General features: G+C 47.7%; 1 protein-coding gene across 2 annotated transcripts in view; it reads left to right on the top strand.

Moving 5' to 3' along the window:
• Positions 1–2,233: 2,233 nt before the first annotated feature.
• Positions 2,234–20,926, top strand: part of TNN (tenascin N) — a 59,509-nt gene continuing 40,816 nt past the window's right edge. For both annotated transcript variants that reach the window (XM_055418809.2, XM_088845035.1), the window contains exons 1-5: positions 2,234–2,653; positions 4,075–4,449; positions 5,699–5,962; positions 10,381–10,566; positions 11,867–11,956. In XM_055418809.2, coding sequence (XP_055274784.2) covers positions 2,248–2,653; positions 4,075–4,449; positions 5,699–5,962; positions 10,381–10,566; positions 11,867–11,956 — 1,321 coding nt within the window. In that variant the 5' untranslated portion in view covers positions 2,234–2,247. The remainder of the gene's footprint in view (positions 2,654–4,074; positions 4,450–5,698; positions 5,963–10,380; positions 10,567–11,866; positions 11,957–20,926) is intronic.

Below are 20,926 nucleotides of genomic sequence, written 5' to 3'. Positions count from 1 at the left end.
CAAGAGCCTTTGTGTAGCAGAGTTTTATTAAAGTATAACAAGGGACAGAGAAAGCTTCTGACACAGACATCAGAAGGGAGGTGGAGAGTGCCCCACTTGCTGGTCTTCCAAGGGAGCTATATAATTTTTAATTGGTTATTGCAATAAATCAAAAGAATGTCTCAAGGTTGTAAAGGTCTTACTAGATTCACTCCCACAATATACATTTTAAGATGATAGGATTAGCCAGAAGGTTCTCAAGAAGGAGACACATGTCCTCAAGCAGGATACACTGTTATATACAGAATTTAAGGGAAAACATATCCTTGAGCAAGATGAGTTGTTTTGTTGTGCATTCATCAGTTCTGCGCTTAAAGAAAAAAAGTTTGTCCTTTTCTCCTCCTTGAGAACTCCAGACCCCTTCCTCCTCCTTGGGGACCCCCAGACTTCTTATCAGCCTACCTAGGAATTGACTCTCTCAGTAGGGTCACGAAGTGTCAGACACAGCTGAAGTAACTGAGCATGCACACATGTGCCTGGCATGGTGCTAAGTGCCTTCCACATACAATGCAGTCAAGCACTCACTGCTATTCCCACTTGACAACTGAGGAGGCTAAAGCTCAGTTGGTGATGGACAGGGAAGCCTGGCGTGCTGCAGCCCATAGGGTCGCAAAGAGTCAGATGGGACTGAGTGACTGAACTGAACTGAACTCACAGGGATAGACACCTAGGACCCGCTCCATTTGTCCTTTCAGTACATAGGAGCTGCCTCGCACACAGAGAGGGAGACCCTGAGCTTGCTTGGGACACAGCCACGGGGAAAGGACTAGGCTTGCTGACTTCTCTGGTCTCTAGTACAAACGCTTGTGAGTCTTGAGTTGGTCACAGGAGTCCATTGTCAGGAGGCAGCTCTGCAGACTGGCGTCTGAATGACAGCTTGACAGAGAGATGTAGTGGTTGGTGACTGAGTACCTGTGAGTCAATGTGAAGTGCAAACCAGGTCCCTGGCATCTGCCTTGACTCGGCTGGTTAGTGATCAAGTATGTGCCACCCCAGATGGGGGCCAGAGGCCCCAGGAGAGGTGGGGTCCTCCTGCACACAGATGGTGCCAGAGGTCTGCACCTTCTGTGGGCGGCAGAGGTGGTGGAACCTAACAGCCAGCTCTGGTCCAGGTGGCCTGACTTACTAAACCACCTGAGCACCAGAGGAGTTGGAGGCTGGCTAAACCCCTCAGCATGTGGGGCTCTGTGCTCCTGTCTTGGGGGTGGTCCCCAAGAGGACTTGACTTTGGGTCCTGGCCTTAAAAGGCTTACAGTCTTGTTTGGACACAGGTTGCATCCAAGAGTAATTACAAGACAAGAATCACTGCTAAGAGATGCTCAGAGGGACCCATACACGGCTCTGAATGCTCAGCAGACAGAGAGCTAATATCCAGCTGAGGTGAGGGACAGGGTGTGAGAGAAGACTTTGTGGAGAAGTTATTTCTGATTAGAAATTCTGCTCTTTTGCTCGCCTGTGGGCAGAGGTGGTGAGTGGGATACTGGCCTAGGGAGCTAAGAACAGGTTCTGCCCTTTCTGGCTGTGGTACCCAGGTCAACACACTCTATTCCATGAGCCTCTACCTCCTCATTTTCACGAGGCAGCATGATGTCACGGTACCAGAACGGACTCTGGTGTCAAATTTCTCGGGTTCACATTCTGCCGCTCTCAGCCATGTGTGCCTGTGGGCAAATCATTTGAGGTAGCTGTGCCTCAGTTTCCCCATCTCTAAAATGGGGATAACTATACATTCCATGAAGGGTTGTTGTGACGATTGAATGAAATAATAAATGTATAATGTTTAGAATAGTGCCTGGCACACAACTTGTGTTCCACGTACAGCTACAATTGTTGGGGTTGTCAGGATAGATTAGGGCGAGCAAAGCTTGGCACAAAGTATGCCCTGACTTCAAGAAGTTGTTCTTATTATTAAAGTTCAGGTGAAATACAGAATTAGAAATGAAGACGAGGGCCTCCCAGGAAGTAGGAACAGTGTCAGCAAAGCAGCAGGCACGAATGTGCAATGCGTGAAGAAGGAACAAAAAAAAATAATCTAATTCAAACCCTCAGGAGATAGAGGATGAAATTTTTCTGCTGGTTTCTCAGCTTCCTGTGGACCCTTAGAATCCATTAAAAAGGTCAATTTCCATCAGCAGATGTCCCTGGCTTTCTTTTGCATGTTCTTCTGGATGCAGGCTTCCAGGAGCATCAGTTCCCCATCACCCAAGGATGGGTCTCCAGGGGAGGTTCTGCTTCCCCCTGGTGCTCCTGTTGGGCTCTGTGCTCTTGGCAACCTCGGCTCCAGCCACTCTTGAGTCTTCTGGATGCAGCGAGGAGGAGCAACAAGTCACCGTCAGTCATACCTACAAGATCGACGTGCCCAAGTCCGCCTTGGTCCAGGTGGAGGCTGACCCCCAGCCCCTTCATGGTGATGGAACCTCGCTCCTGGCCCCAGAGGAGACCGAGGAACAGAATATCGTCTTCAGGCACAACATCCGCCTGCAGACGCCACAGAAGGACTGTGAGCTGGCAGGCAGTGTGCGGGACCTCCTAGCCCGGGTGAAGAAGCTGGAGGACGAGATGGCGGAGGTGAAGGAGCGGTGTAGTGCCCAGCGCTGCTGCCCGGGAGCAGCTGGTAAGCGTACCACCTGGTATTCATTCAACAAACTCTGAATGAGCACCTCCAGGTGTTCTACCAGGCTTGTGAGCACCCTGCCTCTCACTCTGGGTTTTCTCTAACGGGGATGTCATCACTGGTACTAGCTCTAGGGGTTATCTTCAAGCCTGAGCAGGGAGGGACCAGCAACTCTTAAAGTGAGTCTGGACTCTTGGGTCAGTGCTTTCAGAAGAGAATGCTTCTGGGTGCAGTTTTACCTGTGGATCCAACCTCTATTTCCCTTTATAACGGAAAGTGACAGGTTGGAGCGGAAAGAAGACCAATGGCGTGGAGCTAGACAGGATTGGGTACAAATCTCAGTTTTGCCATTCTTTAGTGTGTGACTTTGGGCAAATTCCTCATTTCCTCAACTGTCCATTGGAGAGAGTTCTATCAGCTAGTATAGATGATGTACAGAAGATTTCTTGGCCCATTATTCAGCAAACAGTTCTTTTGTTAGTAATAAAGTACTACAATTTGACTTTACAAATAGTGAGCACTTCCATCACCACATTCTCTTTTAACATAAACTGCTCATATTATTTTCCAAAGAATAATCATCAGTGATACTTTGGCATACATTTTAAGGCTAGAAGAAATTGCTACCATTAAGAGCGCCTCCTATAGGCCAGACGCAGAACTAGACACGGAGGATGCTGCGGGGGAATAAAATGGCAATAAAAGAGCATGAAACTGCCCCTGAGCAGCCTGAACGTCAAAAGTTTTTAGGAAGGAAAGAGGGTGTTCTGGGAATCAGGAGCTGGGGCTGGTGAGCAGACCAGGAGGACTGGCCCACCCTCCAACTGCCTCTTGCTGTCTGGGATTAGAGAAGGGAGCCTGGTTAACCCTTCTCCCATCTGTTATCCCCATAATGTGACCGGGCTGTTTTACAGCTTCTGCAGGTCCACCTTTCAGGCTTCAACTTCAGCTCATTTCCTAAGGACTCAGACTTGCTAGGTCCAGCTCCTCCAATCAAGACAAACGTCCACCCAGCCTAACTCTCTCCTGCCCACGCCAGGAGCTCTGCCCCTTAGTATAAGCTGACCCACTGATACCCGGGTTGGAGCATTTTAGGTGCTTTCATAGAAAGGTACTAAATAATTAGCTTCATTTACGGGGTGGTGGTGGTGGGGAACCAAGTGAAGTCACAGGAGCGCTTGGGATGGAAAGGGAAAGGTTAGGGTGGTCCCTGTGACTTTTCAGGTAAAAAGTATAGATTTCACAGGTTCTGGCCCACGGTGGAAAAGGCAGGCTCCTAGTCTTCCTATAGACCCTACCCTCCTCTACAGAAGGAGTCTTGCAGAATCCTGAAATCGTCTGCTCTCAGGGTCCTCAGGGATGGAGTCCCCATTCACAAGCCCTTCAGCCTACGCCGACTGTTCCTCCTTTCTCTCCGGCAGGTCTGAGCCGCCACTGCAGTGGCCACGGGACCTTCTCCCTGGACACGTGCAGCTGCCACTGCGAGCATGGCTGGGAGGGCGCCAACTGCGAGCGGCTCGCCTGCCCCGGCGCCTGCAGCGGCCATGGGCGCTGCGTGGACGGCCGCTGCGTGTGCGAGCCGCCCTACGTGGGCGCCGACTGCGCCTACCCCGCCTGCCCCGAGAACTGCAGCGGGCACGGCGCATGCGTGCGTGGCGTCTGCCAGTGCCACGAGGACTTCACGTCGGAGGACTGCAGCGAGCGGCGCTGCCCCGGCGACTGCAGCGGCCACGGCTTCTGCGACACGGGCGAGTGTTACTGCGAGGAGGGCTTCACCGGCCTCGACTGCGCCCAGGGTGAGAGCGGAGACGCGCCTGGGCCCGCCTCTCTTCTGACCCGGCCCCCACGGTCCAGGCACCCATCAGTTTACATTTTGTCCTAAGTGGGGCACCCCACCTTTATTTAGTCTGCACCAGAATCCCCTGGAGAGCATGTGAAAATACAGATTCCTGGGTCCCTCTCAGAGGTTCTGATTCAGCAGGTCAGAGGTAGGGCCCCAAGAACTTGCATTTCGAACAAGTTCCAAGGCCATGCTGATGCCACTGGTTTGAGGACCAATTCATGGGGTCGCGGAGAGTCGGACATGACTGAGCGACTGAACTGAACTGAACTGAACTGAATCTTAGGTGATCTAGTATGTGTGTGTGCATGCGTGTGTGCGTGTGTGTGTGTAGGTGTTACTGAATGAAGTCTTGTAGACCCTGCTCAGGCCCTGGCCCTGCTGAGCCTCTCTGCCTGGCTGGGGGAGAGTTGCGGTTCTAGCTGCCAATAACAAAATTTAAGCTGAGATCCCTATAGCACAAGCTTTATTCAGTGATCGAAGAATGGAAAAGCGGGAACTAAGTGCACAGATCAACTTCTGCCCCACCTAACAAGAGAGATTTAATTTTAAAGAGTAAAAACAAAGGAAGGAGGAGTGGGGTTAATGATGGGGAGGTGTGTGCATTAGTGTACCTGAGAAGGAGCAGTGCTTTTTCAAAGGAGTGGGATGCCACTCTTTTAATTATTTTTTTGACTCCTAATGTCCCAGTCAAGGCTGCTGGTAGGCATGTTATTTAATATGCCAATATAGTAAAATCAGGGTAGAGTGAGACTCAGGGTCTATTGGAGGTCAGATTCACCATCTTGGTCCCAGTTGGTTCTCTCTCTCTCTCTCTCTTTTTTTTTTTTGTTTTTTGTAGCTTGCTTTCTCATCTCTGGACCATTTAAAGATTAATGTTAATTCCTGTTAAAGGCATAGGTTGGACGGTTTTGAACTAAGACTTGGAACATCACTGGCGACATAGCAGGGTCAATATTAACTCTTAACCAGATAATAACTTCTGGGGGGGGGTCCACCATGTTGCCTTACCTAGGCTGTGTATCCTCCACATCCACCATCATAGTGTTAAGCAGTGGATTAGCCAAAAAGTTCATTTGGGTTTTTCCATACACTATGATTTGGCCAACCCAATGTAAAGTAGGTGCTCAAGGAATATGTTTTGGCTATGGATCGCCACCCCTGTTTCCTCACTGTCTCCACCCCTGTTCCTGTTCTGTGTGCAGTGGTCGCCCCCCAGGGACTGCAGCTGCTCAAGAGCACGGAGGATTCCCTGCTGGTGAGCTGGGAGCCCTCCAGCCAGGTAGACCACTACCTCCTCAGCTACTACCCGCTGGGGAAGGAACTCTCTGTGAAGCAGATCAAAGTGCCCAAGGAGCAGCACATCTACGAGATTCTTGGTTTGCTGCCTGGAACCAAGTACATCGTGACCCTGCGCAACGTGAAGAAAGAGATTTCCAGCAGCCCACAGCATCTACTGGCTACCACAGGTGAGGAAGCAGCCAGGTTTCCCAGGAAAGGTCCTGCTCTATACAGCTTCTTCCTTTGTCTCCACAAGTGCCCTTCTACTACTCAGGCCATCGCTTTGGTTTGGGGTTTGAAAAACACAGCTGTTGCAATCCTAGGTTCTGAAGAAAAGTCTCCATTCTTATTCCCCTCTCTCTGCTCCTTGATTATTGGGTCCGCCAAGCTAGTGATGGAGCCTGCTGGATTGGGAATTACAGGCTATTCTTCATTCCCTGAGATTGTTATTCATCAGTTGCTTAGTTGAGTCTGACTCTTAGCAATCCCATGGACTGTAGCGCACCAGGCTTCCCTGTCCTTCACCATCTACCAGAGTTTGCTCAAGTTCATGTCCATTGAATCAATGATGCCATCCAACTGTCCCATCCTCTGTCATCCTCTTCTCCTCCTGCCCTCAATCTTTCCCAGTGTCAGGGTCTTTTCCAGTGAGTCAGCTTTTCGCATCAGGTGGCCAGAGTATTGGAGCTTCAGCTTCAGCATCAGCCCTTCCAACAAATATTCAGGGTTGATTTCCTTTAGGATTGACTGGTCTGATCTCCTTGCTGTCCGAGGGGCTCTCACGAGTCTTCTCTGGTTGCCCTGGTACCCATGTACAAGCAGCCATGGAGGACACCTGCATCGCCATGCCCTCACTGAGCCTCTGAACAAGGTCAAGTTACTATGATTGGGGGTCTGCTGAAGCCACTTGTATCAATTAGATTCATCTCAGCAGTAAAGAGAGGGAACAAATGGGGTAGCTTAGAAAGTTTAGTGAAGAGGTTATTTATAAAGGTATAGGTATGGTTTGGATGATGAAATACTCCAGGACTAGCATCAGTGGGGATCCACCCCAGTCTGAAGGGGCAGGGGATGGAAGTTGGTACTGGGACCCAGAAAGAGCTTTAGGAGATGGCTGCCTGATGAAGTGCCTTTGGTAGAGGAACGCAGACAGTCCACTGTGTCCTCATCACGAGGCAGTGAAGGAGAACAGTTGCCCAAACTCTCTCTCCTGCCCTCTGGTCTTTTGGTGACTCTCACTGGCTACACATGACCAGAAATCAGAGGGCCAGGGAACCCTGCTAATACATTTCATAGAGGTCATAATCTGGGATACAGAACAGGAAGGCAGATGGATCTGGAGGAACAGAATCTCTAGGGCACCACTAAATGCTACCAAGATGTTTGGAAGGACAAGCATCACTACTTATTCTTTAGAAATTATTCATTCCTATGAAAGTACCTGAGACAGCCTAGATCTTCAAGGGTTCAGAGAAACCTAGCTGTTTGAATGATTCAAATTCATTCCTTTTCTCAACATACTTTATTGACCATTTACTTGAACGTTTATTTGAACATTGCCAGGCACTGTCCTGGGCTTCCCTTGTGGCTCAACTGGTAAAGAATCTGCCTGCAGTGTGGGAGACCTAGGTTTGATCCCTGGTTTGGGAAGATCGCCTGGAGAAGGGAAAGTCTACCCATTCCAGTATTCTGGTCTGGAGAACTCCATGGAGTCTAGGGTCCATAGTCCATGGGTTTTGCAAAGAGTCGGACATGACTGAGTGACTTTAAAAAAATAAAAAGGCACTGTTCTAGGTGTGATAAAAATGAGCTGCCTCAATTTTTCCCTAAACTCTCAAGGAAAGTCCAGGGAGATCCAGGTAGATGGGCCTTTGGAATGTAGTGTCTTTGCAGAAATATCTGGCTGCCTGTCCATTTTTGTGGTAAGAATAGAAAAGGAATGGGGTAGCTCAGTGTTTGAAAGAGTGTGAAGGACTTATCCTCTTTGGGAAGACAGTTTGTTATTGCCATCGTCAATGCCCTCTAGCCAAAGACTTCTCAGATCACCCCTGTAGTTGAACAAATTGGGTTTATTGATTGTTGCCTCACGGGAACGCACACAATGAGGGACCACGGGTGTCTCAGGAAGACAGTGTTTGAGGGGTCTGGTGTAGGGTTTGGACTTGTGTTAGGTGATCTGAGAGAAGGGTTGGGGAAGCAGGGATTTACTTTCGATTGCATACTGTCATGAACTGGGGATAATCCTGTGATTGGTATCTTAGTGAATCTTATCTAGAAAGAGGGCAGACTAGAGGGAGGCTAAAGCTATCATTGGTTTAAAAAAAAAAGGAGGGGGAGTAGTCACTCATACGAGTCAGGAGGGAGGATGTTTAGTCATTTTTGTGATTTGGACAATGTTTGGTTCATGTTTTGCCTGTGTGCAGATATGATCTTGGAATGGTCATGTTTCATCTTAATTTGTCTGCTGCTGACGTCCTGTGAAATTGTGTTTATTTATTTAAGCTGCTCCGGTCTTGATTGTGGCACTAAGGATCTTCGTTGTGGCATGCATGTGGGATCTAGTTTCCCGACAAGGGATGGAACCTGGGCCCTGCATTGGGAGCACAGAGTTTTTACCCACTGAACCACCAGGGAAGTCCCTGTGAAACTGTGTATGTTCAATGGGAGAACACAGAGGTCTACCTGTGAGAGTGAAGCCAGCTCCCCGCTATTGGGCTGCTTTTCTCTTTCGGTTTTTGTCTGACTGCCCCTGTCTTCAGCCAGGACAGTGCCCACAGTCTCTCAATGAAGAGCAGAGACATCAGTTCTGAAAGTCTCAGCAACCACTCCTAGTTTCTTGCCCTGGGGACTTGTAAAATCCTGCAAAGTCGTCTAATCCAATTCAAGTGAAACCCTTTCTGGTTTGTTCCTCTGGGGAACCGCAGCCTGAGAGACACTAATCCCCATGCTCACCTTGCACTTTTTCATGAAGTTCCTGCTTTTTCACTTGTGAGCCGCGTAGTGCCCCTTCTGTAACCCTTGGGTCGTTTTCATTATTCACCTAATGACCTGTTGTTCCCTCAAGGAATTGCCATCTTTGAGGGAAGAACCTGGAGGCTGGCGGGTGAAAGGCAGAGCTTAGGAGGGAGTGCTTCAGGGAAAAGTCTCCGTGAAGCTCTTTATCCATAACAGAGAGATTCAGAAATATTCAGAGCCACAGGCCTTGAGAGTTCACCCCTTGACTGATGCACAAATTCTCTGATCTGTGTCCTTGACAAAGGGTCAGTCAGCCTGGTGGGAACACCTTCAGAACCAAGGTGCAGGAGGTGAGGAAGAGGGGTGAGGCTGAGAGTCTGGGGCTTGTCTTTCCTGTTTCAAACTTCAGGCCAGGCGACACTGGCCTGGGAGGTGGCCATTGGAATTCAAAGCAATCCCAGAGACCCCAGACCCCTCTCCAACACCAGCACCCGAACGTCCTTCCCACAGAGCCACACCAGCGATCCGTTCCTTGGTAACAGGCATCATATTTTCATTTTCTTCTGAGTGGATGGGTGAACATTTAGCCATTAATACTTTGTGTGGCAGTGGTATGGTTTAGTTGCTCAGTCGTGTCCAACTCTTGCAACCCCATGGACTGTAACCTGCGTAGCTCCTCTGTCCATGGAATTTCCCAGGCAAGAATACTGGAGTGGGTGTCCCATTTCCTTCTCCAGGGGATCTTCCCAACCCAGGGATTGAACTCCAGTCTTCTGCATTGCATTGGAGAAGGAAATGGCCATCCACTGCAGTATTCTTGGCTGGAAAATCCCATGGCCAGAGGAGCCTGATGGGCTATAGTTCATGGGGTTGCAAAGAATTGGATATGACTTTTAACAACTACTGAACTCCTGCATTGCAAGTGGATTCTTTACTGACTGAGCCAGCAGGGCAAGAAGAATTATGCACAGTTACTTTCTTCCTTCACAGGATCAATAGGTAGAGCAGTTGCGGATATCAGGTACCTGGGAGAGGTGCTAAAATTTGGTAGAAGGTACAGGAAGAGTCCTTCAAAGGGTCAAGTTAAAATTCTGCTACTTTACAGTTTTGCCTAGGGGTAAATCTTACAGGAGAATTTGAGAGAAGGGGAAGCAACTGTAATCTGGGAGACTGAAGAAGGAGCTGGTTGTATTACCAGTGTTGCATTCCAGAAAATTTGAAATATATTTCCCAAACTCTACATGGCCTTGAGAGTCTTGTCATGGGGCTGCGTCTCTGAAGAGCTAAAGGGTGAATGTTCGGTTCAGAGCAGTGTGACTGCCCCCAACGCCGAGTGTGTTGATGACTGGCCTCAGAGTTGAGGGTCAGAGCTTGGCCATGGCAACGTGGACGGGGAGGGCTTGGCATTTGATGGGCTGGGATAGGGAAGAAGTTTTCCTAGAAGACAGTCTGTTCTCCATGAACAGTGTGAAAACCAACAGTTACGTGCTGCTTTGGCAGTTCTAGGACACATTTTAAGGACAGGTCCTGGGGCTGCAGCCTGCATTCAGAGTGTCAAGAATGGGAGCTGACCTGGTGGCCAACGGCCTGTTACAGATGGGGGGCCCTCGTCTTCACCGCTTTCTCTTGCCCTTCCTGACCCCTGCACTAGATCTTGCTGTGCCTGGCACTGCCTGGGTGACGGATGAGACGGAAAACTCCCTTGATGTGGAATGGGAGAACCCCCCGACCGAGGTGGACTACTACAAGTTGCAGTACGGCCCACTGACAGGGCAAGAGGTGGCCGAGGTCACCGTGCCCAAGAGCGGTGACCCCAAGAGCCGATATGACATCACAGGTAAGAGCCAGCACTGGGGATGCGAGCTGCTTGGTGTGGATGCTGAGGTGGGGACCGTGAGAGCAGTGGGGACCAGCAGCTACAGCACTCGGCTGTGCACACAGGATTCTGAGGCCTTGAGAATCACCTGAACCCTGACTCCGGGAGCTCACAGAGGTCAGCCCACTCTGAGGGGCCTGAAGACTCTGCTCCAGCATCCCAGGGCTGACTCCAGGATTTTGGAGCACCCAGGTAGCAGATTACACATCTGAAATGTTCTTCCAAGTCAGCTAACCCTTTGGAAGCCTCTGTGTCTCAGAGGGGTTTGATGGCAGACAGGCTTTCTCTTTGGAAGAACTGAGTGTGTGTGTGTTTGTGTGTGTTTGTGGTGTGGGAGAAAGAGAGACATTGAGAAATTGGTTGAAGTTGGTTTGTTCAGCGCCATATGTGGAAGGAGTTGAGCTAGGTGGCCAGGAGTGGGGCAGTCCTCATCCCAGGTGACTGAGCAAACACTGGAAGAGTGGAAATCAGATGGCTGCAAACACAATGGGGCCACGCAGGGCTGGCTGGGTAATGTTTTGTGGGACCTGAGGCTTGCACAGTTTTCAGGACCCTCTTTAAGAAAAGTAACATATAAGCATGAATGCCCAAGCACATGGCCTTGGAAGGGGCTGGTGCAAGTGAGGGGCCCTGAGGCTTACTAGCTCCTTGGTATGTCCTCCTCTGGGGCTTTGTCCTACCCTCCACTCTCTGATTTCTCTCTTGAGAGGTCATCTGGGGTTCTCAGTGTTTTGTGGGGTGTGCCTCATACATGCTATCATTTGCCTGCATTTTGTCACCAAAGTCTGAAGTTTTGTGCCACAAGGAACAAGCATTCAGGTGGCTGCTACAGAGAAACAACAAAAATTAAGAACAAAAAAGAAACAGAAAAGGCCAAGTAAAGTGAAGACAAAAAAGAAAATAAAAGGAACAAGTTAAGTGAATTATTACAATGGGAAGGAAAGAAACTTTTGAGGGAAAATGATTGTTGGGAGCAGAAAAACATTTGGGCTATAAATACACTTGGGAGATATGTGCTTAATGGCCCAAGGAAGAAACCAGAGCCTCATCAGATTCATCTCGTCCATTCTGGCCCGTAAGCTCCTCAGTGATGCTTTGTGTTCCACTGGTTCTGCAGCTCTTTAGTTCCCTTAGGTAGACTGCAGTCTTGAGGGGGAGATGAACAGCCCCTCCACTCGCCCTGCCGAATCCCCGGAAGAGCAGTGCTGGGGGCCAGGGTCCAGAGCCTGTACTCAACCCAGCGCTGACTGCTTGTTTCCAGGTCTGCAGCCGGGGACGGAATATAAGATCACAGTCATTCCCATGAGGGGAGACCTCGAGGGCAAGCCAATTCTTCTGAATGGCAGGACAGGTAAGAACCATGTGGAGGCACTGTGAATGCATCCCATGCTCGCATTCTGCTATATCCTTGGCTGACTCCTCTTTGGATAAAAACTCTGTACTTCTGTGTATGGAGACAGCCAGTCTCTCTGTGTACTGACGTTTCTGGGGGAGGGGTGCGGGGCAGGAGAGGGGAAGCAAACTTCTTCTATCTCACATTTTTCTTGCTGTTGAAAATCTCCACCTGGATCTTGGAGTCAAGGGGATAGGCTGTTTCCAACACCTTTCTGCTTATTTTAATAGCTTCAATCACTGGGTTCTTTCCAAGGCATTTATTATCTTGGACTTAGGCACACAGCTCCACAGTACCCAAGACAGGTGATTTATAACTTTTTTCTTGTCATTTCGGTGTTTTTTCATGACAAACACACTCAGGGAGTTTGCTTTAAAATGTCAAGAGATATTAAAGACTTTCGCAGGGGAGTAGCAATAGATTTAGCATCTGTGGATTAAGAAAATATATGATGACAAATGTTGCTATGAATCAGTAATATTTGACAGTAAGTTTGTAATTTATTAATCAGAAAAGAATTTGAAATTGTGGTAGTTTTATATGCAAGATGTCCTATGTAATTTTTAGTTTTTAGACAGTGTTTGAGCCCGTATTGAATTGTGAGCCTCGTGCAAACACTCCTGTGCTCCTGCCAAGTCACGTTGGGAGGCTGTGAGCTTGATGCCGCTGGGTAAAGGCTAATCCTTGGAGCCGGCAAAGAAGGGATATTTGAATTTGGAGACTTTCTTGAAAAGTTTTGCAGTTCTTTTCAATTCAGTCCTGGCAGTAGCTGGTTGGGGTGGTGAGAATAGAGTGAGATGGTGCAAGAATTGAATTCACTGTTTCAGCTGCCTGACAGATTGCATAGCTGCAATGTGAAAGAATTATATAGTTGGGCAATCATAAAGGATAAAATATACATTCATTTTTTAACCATACAGTGTATATTGTACAGCCTGCATAAACGGTGGACTAGTGAATCACCTTCAGTGAGTTGGAAAATGGCAGGTCTTTCCTTGCTTCTAGAGGCTTTTTCTTTGGCTGTGAATTAATTGAGAGCTTACCATGCCCCAGGCATTGTACTGACTATGCACGGCTCATGAATTATCTCATTTAGTTCTGATTATAATCCTGTGTGGTAGGTCTTATTATTATTTCTAAGTCACATATGAAACAGCTGAGGCTTAGAGAAATTAAGTTCAAGACTGCCCAGCTTGGAAGTGACAGGGCTGTGACTGGAACCCAGGATGTCCACTTTGGTGGATGCAAAACTAAAAGGGCAGCTACTTTTATTTCCCTATTCAATGTGAAATCGAAAGTTTCTGTCATTCAGTCGTGTCTTTTGTGACCCCACGGACTGTAGCCCACCAGGCTTCTCTGTCCATGGAATTCTTCAGACATGAATACTGGAGTGGGTTGTCTTTCCCTTCTCTAAGGGATCATTGCGACTCAGAGATAGAACCTGGATCTCCGGCACTGCAGGCAGATTCTTTATCATCTGAGCCACTAGAGAATTTCTGGTTAATTATCATACTTTTTACTCCCTGACTAAAAAACTCTGTGACTTCTCGTTGTCTTGGATAAGATAGAATCCTTTTATCTTGGCTTCTGTGGGCCCATCCAACCTGGGCCATTGTCATGCTCCGAATTTCCCACCAGGAAGCCTTCCTGCAACTGGACTCTTCTTGGGGTTCCCTAACACAGAAGGCTTCCCTCTACCTCGTGGGTTTGTTTGTGTTGTTACCCCTGCCTGGAAAATTCTCCACTGTTATCTCTAGCTGTCAATTAAGTCAGTTCAACAAGCATTAATTGCCGAGTATCATTGGGTCCTAGAGACACGGTTCCTTTAGATACATAGATAATGAGCCCTGGTCCCTGCCCTTCAAGGGCTCACAGCAGTAACATCACACATCCCTCCAGGGTCAGCCCCTACACTGGTTGCTCCACTGAGGCCTTCTAGGACCATGTTAAATGGCAACCATCTTTGCCCCTGAATTTCTAGAGCATTTAATTACAAATGGCCTTGAATTTCCAGTTAAACTTTCAAGTGTATTATCCTAGCTAGAACATGAGCATTCAAGAAATATTTTTATTGCTTATTATATTCTAAAAGCAGGATGGGATATTTTATTGGATTGCAAATAAATTTGTATTATGTGCTTTGTTAACATGACAAAAAAGACACAATAATTTCTAAGGTCGGGAAACACTCTCACACCTGGCTAGACTGTTAGTTAATGTAAGAGGGAGGGGAAGAATCTCTCTTTTCTCCAGATGTTTTGCATTCCATGAGATGGAAAAACACACTGGAATATAAGAATGGCATATGCACGTACAGGGTGGAGCGGGCACAGTTCAGATATTTTCCATTTAACAAATCACTCAGTGGAACTCAGACCATGGAAGAGAAAGTGTCGACTGAAAATCTTAGCCTGTTAACATGCTCAGAGTGCACTGAAAAGCACTTCTAAAACCTCAGGACCAGGTTAGCTTCTGGAGACGCACGCACCAGCCAGACCAGTGTCTCCAGGGAGAAGTGTTCCCAAACTTCCCCATCAGACCCCCACAGCTGCATCACATCAGATGTCCAGACAGGCAGGCCCCTCACTGAGAGGTGACGCTCCATCTGTAATGTGGAAATTTGGACTACATGAGTTTCAAATTCCTTCTCTTATTTTTTTATGTTTATGATTTTGTAATAACGTCTGTAATTCATGCCTTTCCATAGTGAGTCTGAAACAGAAAACCCCTTGCTTTTTCATAATCTCATGTGTTCCCAGGCACATTAGAACATCAGTTCAGTTCAGTTCAGTTCAGTCGCTCAGTCGTGTCCGACTCTCCGCGACCCCATGAATCACAGCACGCCAGGCCTCCCTGTCCATCACCAACTCCCGGAGTTCACTCAAACTCACGTCCACAGAGTCGGTGATGCCATCCAACCATCTCACTCTTGGTCGTCCCCTTCTCCTCCCGCCCCCAACCTTTCCCAGCATCAGAGTCTTTTCCAGTGAATCAACTCGTCGCATGAGGTGGCCATTAGAACATACAGTCTAGCATATTCACTTGTTAACAATTTTCTCAGAACTTTTCCCCTGAGACTATGCTATGAAATAAGTTTTGGCAACTCTTACTATCCTTTTCACTTGTTATTGCTTCCCAAACACAGTGCTTCATTTTAAATGGCCCAGCCCCTAAAACTTTCCTTCTCTAACTCCTTTTGTTTCAAGATGTATCTGTATCATTCAGAACTCCTGTCCCTCAAAGGCACCTCACACCTATACTCTGTAGCTGAAAACTAATGAGAATCTCTAGCCTTTGAGGCCCCACTGTGTTCTAGGTACCGAGGGGCTTCATGAACATTATCTTTGGTCCTTCTACTAACATTGCAAGCATTATTATTCCCATTTTACAGATGAGAATGTTGAGGCCTACAGAGTTTAGGAGATTCAGAGTAAACTAGTGAATGACATTTGAATTTAGGGTTGCTTCCCAGAAGCAAAGCTAGAGGACAGCAGGAAGATGGATCTATCTCTGTGAGCACATTGTCTACATATGATATCTTTTGAATAATTTTATTGCCACAATGAACAGCAGTAGAGGAGACCTGAGAAAACATAGCTACTATAGTTCTATGCTTAAGAGGTACTATACATACCTCTTCAGTGAACTCACCTTCAGAACAGTAGTACAGGCCCTGTCCCCCGTCCCTGCCCTCAAGCCCATGTCTCCATAGATTTTAGGCCCTAACTGTGCCATTTCCCACTGTGCCAGCTAGGTGACTCACGCATGGCTGTTGTGAATGGAGAAGGCTGTCCCTAAGCCCATGGCCATGGGTTGGAGTGTGGACCTGTGCTGTTGAGTGTGTCAGCATAGACCCAGGACAGCAGTAACCTGACCCAACAGTGTGGGGGAATCTTGTTGTAAAGCAGAATAGCCTGTCCTTACGTGCCTAGAACTCCTTACTAGCCTTTTCTGTATCCCTAGTTTTGTAGATCTCTCTGAAATGGGGCTCACCTTTATTAGAGTGTGTGTGTGCTAAGTCGCTTCAGCCGTGTCCGACTCTTTGCCACCCTGTGGACCATAGCCTACCAAGCTCCTCTGTCCATGGGATTCTCCAGGCAAGAATACTGGAATGGGTTGCCATGCCCTTCTCCAGGGGATCTTCTCGAACCTGCATCTCTTATGTTTCCTGCACTGGCAGGCAGGTTCTTTACCACTGGCGCCACCTAATACAGCACTCAAAAGTGAATCTCTCCTATCAAGCCTCATAACTCTTGTCTTAGATGTCCCTCACCTCCCATGGCCCTGAGAAAGGTCCCACAGGGCTGCTAGTGTCCAGCAGGTGGGAGATTGCAGCCTGAGGAGGAAGCTGGGGCCAGAGCAGGAGGGCCCATCTGCCAGTTGAGCCACGGCTATGACTCATCTTGGATTTGGCCAGCTGCAGCAGGCTACTAAAAGGCTTTGTTCCATGGAAAAGACTGTTTATGATCCCCATATTCGTTCTTGGCAGAGAGGGAGGTCTTGGTCCTGCTAAGCTGGCTCCTTCCAGTGATGTCATGCATTGTGGGGGGTCCTATCACTGAGGCTTTCCTCATACATCTGTATCTTGGCATCCGATTCCCATCCTGAAATTTATCAAGGAGAGGAGCAGCTCTGTAAAGAGCCTTTTAAACACTTAAGTTGTTGCTGTTGTTAGGGAGTTGAGAGAAAGGGGGCGGGGAGTTCCAAGTCCAGGCTGGCCCGGCCTCTCACTGACTTTATGAGTTTGGAGAAGTCACATGTCCTCTCTGAGTGAGGTCTCTGTAACCCTGACACGCTATGATTCTAGTTTGCCTCCTACCTTCTCACTCTTCATAGCCGAGATGGCTTTTTTCTGGTTCTTCTCTGTTCCTGCGGGGTTCTGGGACTGTTGCAGGGAGGAGAAGGAGCCTTAGGGCTGTGTGTCAAAATCAGGCCTTGTGCCAGAAATCTGTACTTCCCTGGATCGATTCCCACAATCCTTGGTGGTAGCTTAGCCCTGTTCACCCAAGTGGGACAGATGCAGTCTAACACGTCTCTTTAGGACTGTCCTTAATCCACAGGCAGTGATGAAAAGACAATCAGTTTCTTTTGCTTTCTTTCTTTTTATAGAAGATGACTTCCTTCATCTTTCTTTCTTTTTTTTGGACTTATCATAATTTTATTATATAGTTGCTTTACAATGTTGTATTAATTTCTGCTGTATAGCAAAGTGAATCAGTTGTACATATGCAAAATGGTACAGATGAACCTATTTGCAAAGCATAAATAGAGACACAGTCGTTGAGAACAAGTGTCTGGATGCCAAGTGGGGAAAGAGGAGGTGGGATGAATTGGGAGATTGGGATTGACATATATAATATACACTACCATGTATAAAATAGTAAACTAGTGAGAACCTCCTTGATGCTCTGTGGTTGTCTAGATAGGAAGGAAATCCAAAAAGGAGGGGATATATGGAAACATTTAGTTTCTTCTTTGAGGGTCATTCTCTAATCTTTCTGATCTCTGCTTCCCAGATATTAGAGTATTGTAGTGGCTGCCACAGAGCTAAATTGGTGTGTAATCCCAGAGGTAGCCCCTTGTCTCATGCTCATTCCTTATGTGCTTTTTTTTTTCTCTAAGAAGAGGTGTGTTACATAAGCTCACTTTTTGCAAATGACCTGTAAAACTATAATGTGTTGAAAAAGCCAGGTGCCATTGATTGACCTCATACTACGTGCCAGGTGCTTTTCATACATTATTCTATCAAACTTGATTATAATAACATAAGGCTTCCTCCATATAGCCATGTAGATATGACGAATCTTGACAGGGCTGCACATACATGCAGCCCTCACCCTGCAAAGCTGTGGGCCTGGGCTGAGGGTCCTGGCAGCCATAGTGACAAGTACTGATCTGGGGCAGGGAGAGGTGGTGAGAGGCCTGGGGGTTGTACAGATGTGGGAGGGGATGGGGGCCAGGGACTTCAAGAGGCATGACTCTCTGGGTGTTCCCCATCCTCACTTTGCCAGTCAAAGTGTCCCCACTCCCAGTTGAGCACTGATTTCTCCAAAGTGACATATCGCCATTGGAGGCTGGCTTCATTTCCTCCCTGACATGTGCAGAATCGTGCTTTGCACAGAAAGGGGCAATGGGTGAGGAGGGAGCCCTTTCCCTCGGGGTACATGCTTTCTCCTGAGCATCCTCATAGAACCTGCTTGAGCCTCTGGAGGCCCAGGACGAGGCCCTTCTGGTGTCTGTGTTCTGAATGCACTGCCCTTTCATCCCAAGAGACCCACTCTGCCAGTGGGTGTGAGGTACGCCCAGCTCCGGTCTCCCAGAGGTGACAGTCTGGGACCATGTCCTCTTTCTAGTTGCCCCTCCAAGTTCCAATCCACCAGTGTGGTGGATTTCAGGTCGCAAGAAATTTTTAGATCATATTTTATTTGCAACTGATTATTATAATTTTAGTAGTGGGCTTCCCTGGTGGCTCAGATGGTAAAGAATCTGCCTGCGGTGTGGGAAACCCGGGTTTGATCCCTGTGTTGGAAAGATCCCCTGGAGAAGGTAATGGCAACCTACTCCAGTATTCTTGCCTGGAGAATCCCATGGACAGAGGAGCCTGGTGGGCTATGGTCCATGGGGTTGTAAAGAGTTGGACACGACTGAGCGACTAACACTTTCACTTTTTTCACATTCTTAGTAGCAGTCATAGTTCCATAAGAAGAGGCTGATGGGGTCTTTCCCTGGTGGTCCAGCAGTTAAGAATCAGTCTTGCGATGACAGGGACATGGGTTCAATCCCTGGTGGGGGAACTAAGACTTCACTTGCCTCGGAGCAACTAAGCCTGCGTGTGCAACTATTGAGCCCACGCCACAACTAGAGAGTCTGCCTGAAATCCCGCGTAACACAATGAAGGTCCTGTGTGCTACAACTAAGGCTGGATGCAGCTGAACAAATAAATATTAAAAAAAGAAGAAGAGGCCAATGGTAGTGGTATAAGGTGGAAACTTGTAGTCTTAGGTAGATGGGACTGGATTCAAATCTTGACTCTACCAGTTACCAGTTAATAAGTCCAGAAGCAAACCTTTGGTCCCATTCGTCTCCTCAGCTTCTTCTGGAGACTCTACCCTCCCTCATATCTCCCTATCTCCTATGTTTCCTGCCTAGAGAAGTTCCTTTAGCATTTGCTGTAATACCAGTGCCAAAGATCTCCCCATCTCTGTAAATGTCACCACTTTCTGCAAATTGCTCAAGACCCAAACCAACAAGTCGTTAGAGTCCATGTCAAATTCCCGAGCGGACTCTGGCAGCTCTGTCTCTGCCGTCTCCCCAGTCCTCTTTCATCTGCTACAGTTGTCCATGTTCCTGTCATCTCACACATAAACTGTTGTAGCGGCCTCCTAGGGGACGCCACTCTTGACCTGTGATAGTCTGTACTCTCTCCAGCAGCCAGAGGGGTCCTTTTATAACATGTCAGATCATACTAGTCTGTGAACCACCGCCCCCTCTGCCACCCCCAGAAGCTTCTCACCTCATTCTGCGCAAAAGCCAAGTTGTTACAATGACTTTCAAAGGCATCCCCTTGCCTCCTTGGCCTCACCTTCAGCCACTCAAGCCCCTCACCTACTCTGTCCTGATGCCCTGGCCTACTGCTGTTCCCCGAATACATGGAGCAGGGCCTTTGAACTTGATGCTACCTTTGCCTGAAGTGAGTTCCCCCAGATTGTCCGTGGCCCGATGCCTCATTTCACTTTGCTCTTTGCTCAGATGTTACCTTCTCTCTGGCCTTCCTTCTAAAATCCCAAGTATCTTTTTTCTCTCACTTTCTAATTCCTTTACCTTGCCCTGTTGGGCTTCCTAACACTATCCCCACTTGTTTACTGTCTGGCTCTTCCAAGAAAATGTAAGCTCCCTGGTAGAGGGTCTTTATTCTCTTAATTGCTTATATTAGTTTCCTAGGGCTGCTATAACCAAGTACCAAAAACTGGGTGGACAGAAATTGAGTGTCTGTTGGTGTTGAGGCTGGAAGTCTGAAATCAAGGTGTCAGCATGGCCACATTTTCTCTGACAGCTCAAGGGAAGGATCCTTTCCTGTCCCTTCCAGCCTCTGGGGTTTGTTGGCAATCCTTGTTTTGTTTTTTTTTTTTTTAACTTTTTTGTTTGTATTGGAGTACAGTCTGTCAACAATATTGGGATAGTTTCAGGTGGACAACGGAGGGACTCAGCTGTACACATACATGTATCCATTCTCCCCCAAACTCTTCCCATTCAGGCTGCCACATAACATTGAGCCGAGTTCCCTGTGCTGTACAGTAGGTCCTTGTTGGTTATCCATTTAAATATAGCAGTGTGTACATGTCCATCCCAAACTCCCTAACTGTCCCTTCCCCCCATCCTCCCCTCTGGCAACCATAAGTTTGCTTTCTAAGTCTGGGAATCTGTCTTTGTTTTGTAAACAAGTTCATTTGTATCATGGCTTTTTAGGATTCCATTATATATATATATGGGATATCATATGATATTTCTCTTTCTCTGACTTACTGAGAAGTCATTCTCGAGGTTCATCCATGTTGCTGCAAATGGCATCATTTCATTCTTTTTAATGGCTGAGTAGCGTTCCACTGCGTGTGTGTATATGGATGCATGTTAACGTATATCTTCTTTACCTGTTCCTCTGTTGATGGGCCTTTAGGCTGCTTCCATGTCTTGGCTCTTGTGAGCAGTGCTGCAGTGAACACTGGGGTGCATGTCCACATGCCTGTCTCCTCCTTGAGTGTCTTCATCTTGTCTTCCATTTGTATGTGTCTGTGTCCAAATTTCCCCCTTTTGTAAGGATCGGTTCCACCACCCTAATGACCTCTTTTTAACCCTAGATCTCTCGACCTCTAAATGAGGTCACATTTTGAGGTGCTGGGGTTTAGTACTTAGATTTATCTTCTCGGTCAG

Source organism: Moschus berezovskii, chromosome 17, assembly GCF_049115385.1.
Source record: "Moschus berezovskii isolate FMDL1 chromosome 17, NW_MosBer_1.0, whole genome shotgun sequence".
NCBI lineage: Eukaryota > Metazoa > Chordata > Mammalia > Artiodactyla > Moschidae > Moschus > Moschus berezovskii.
This window is presented reverse-complemented; position numbering and strand designations above follow the sequence as displayed.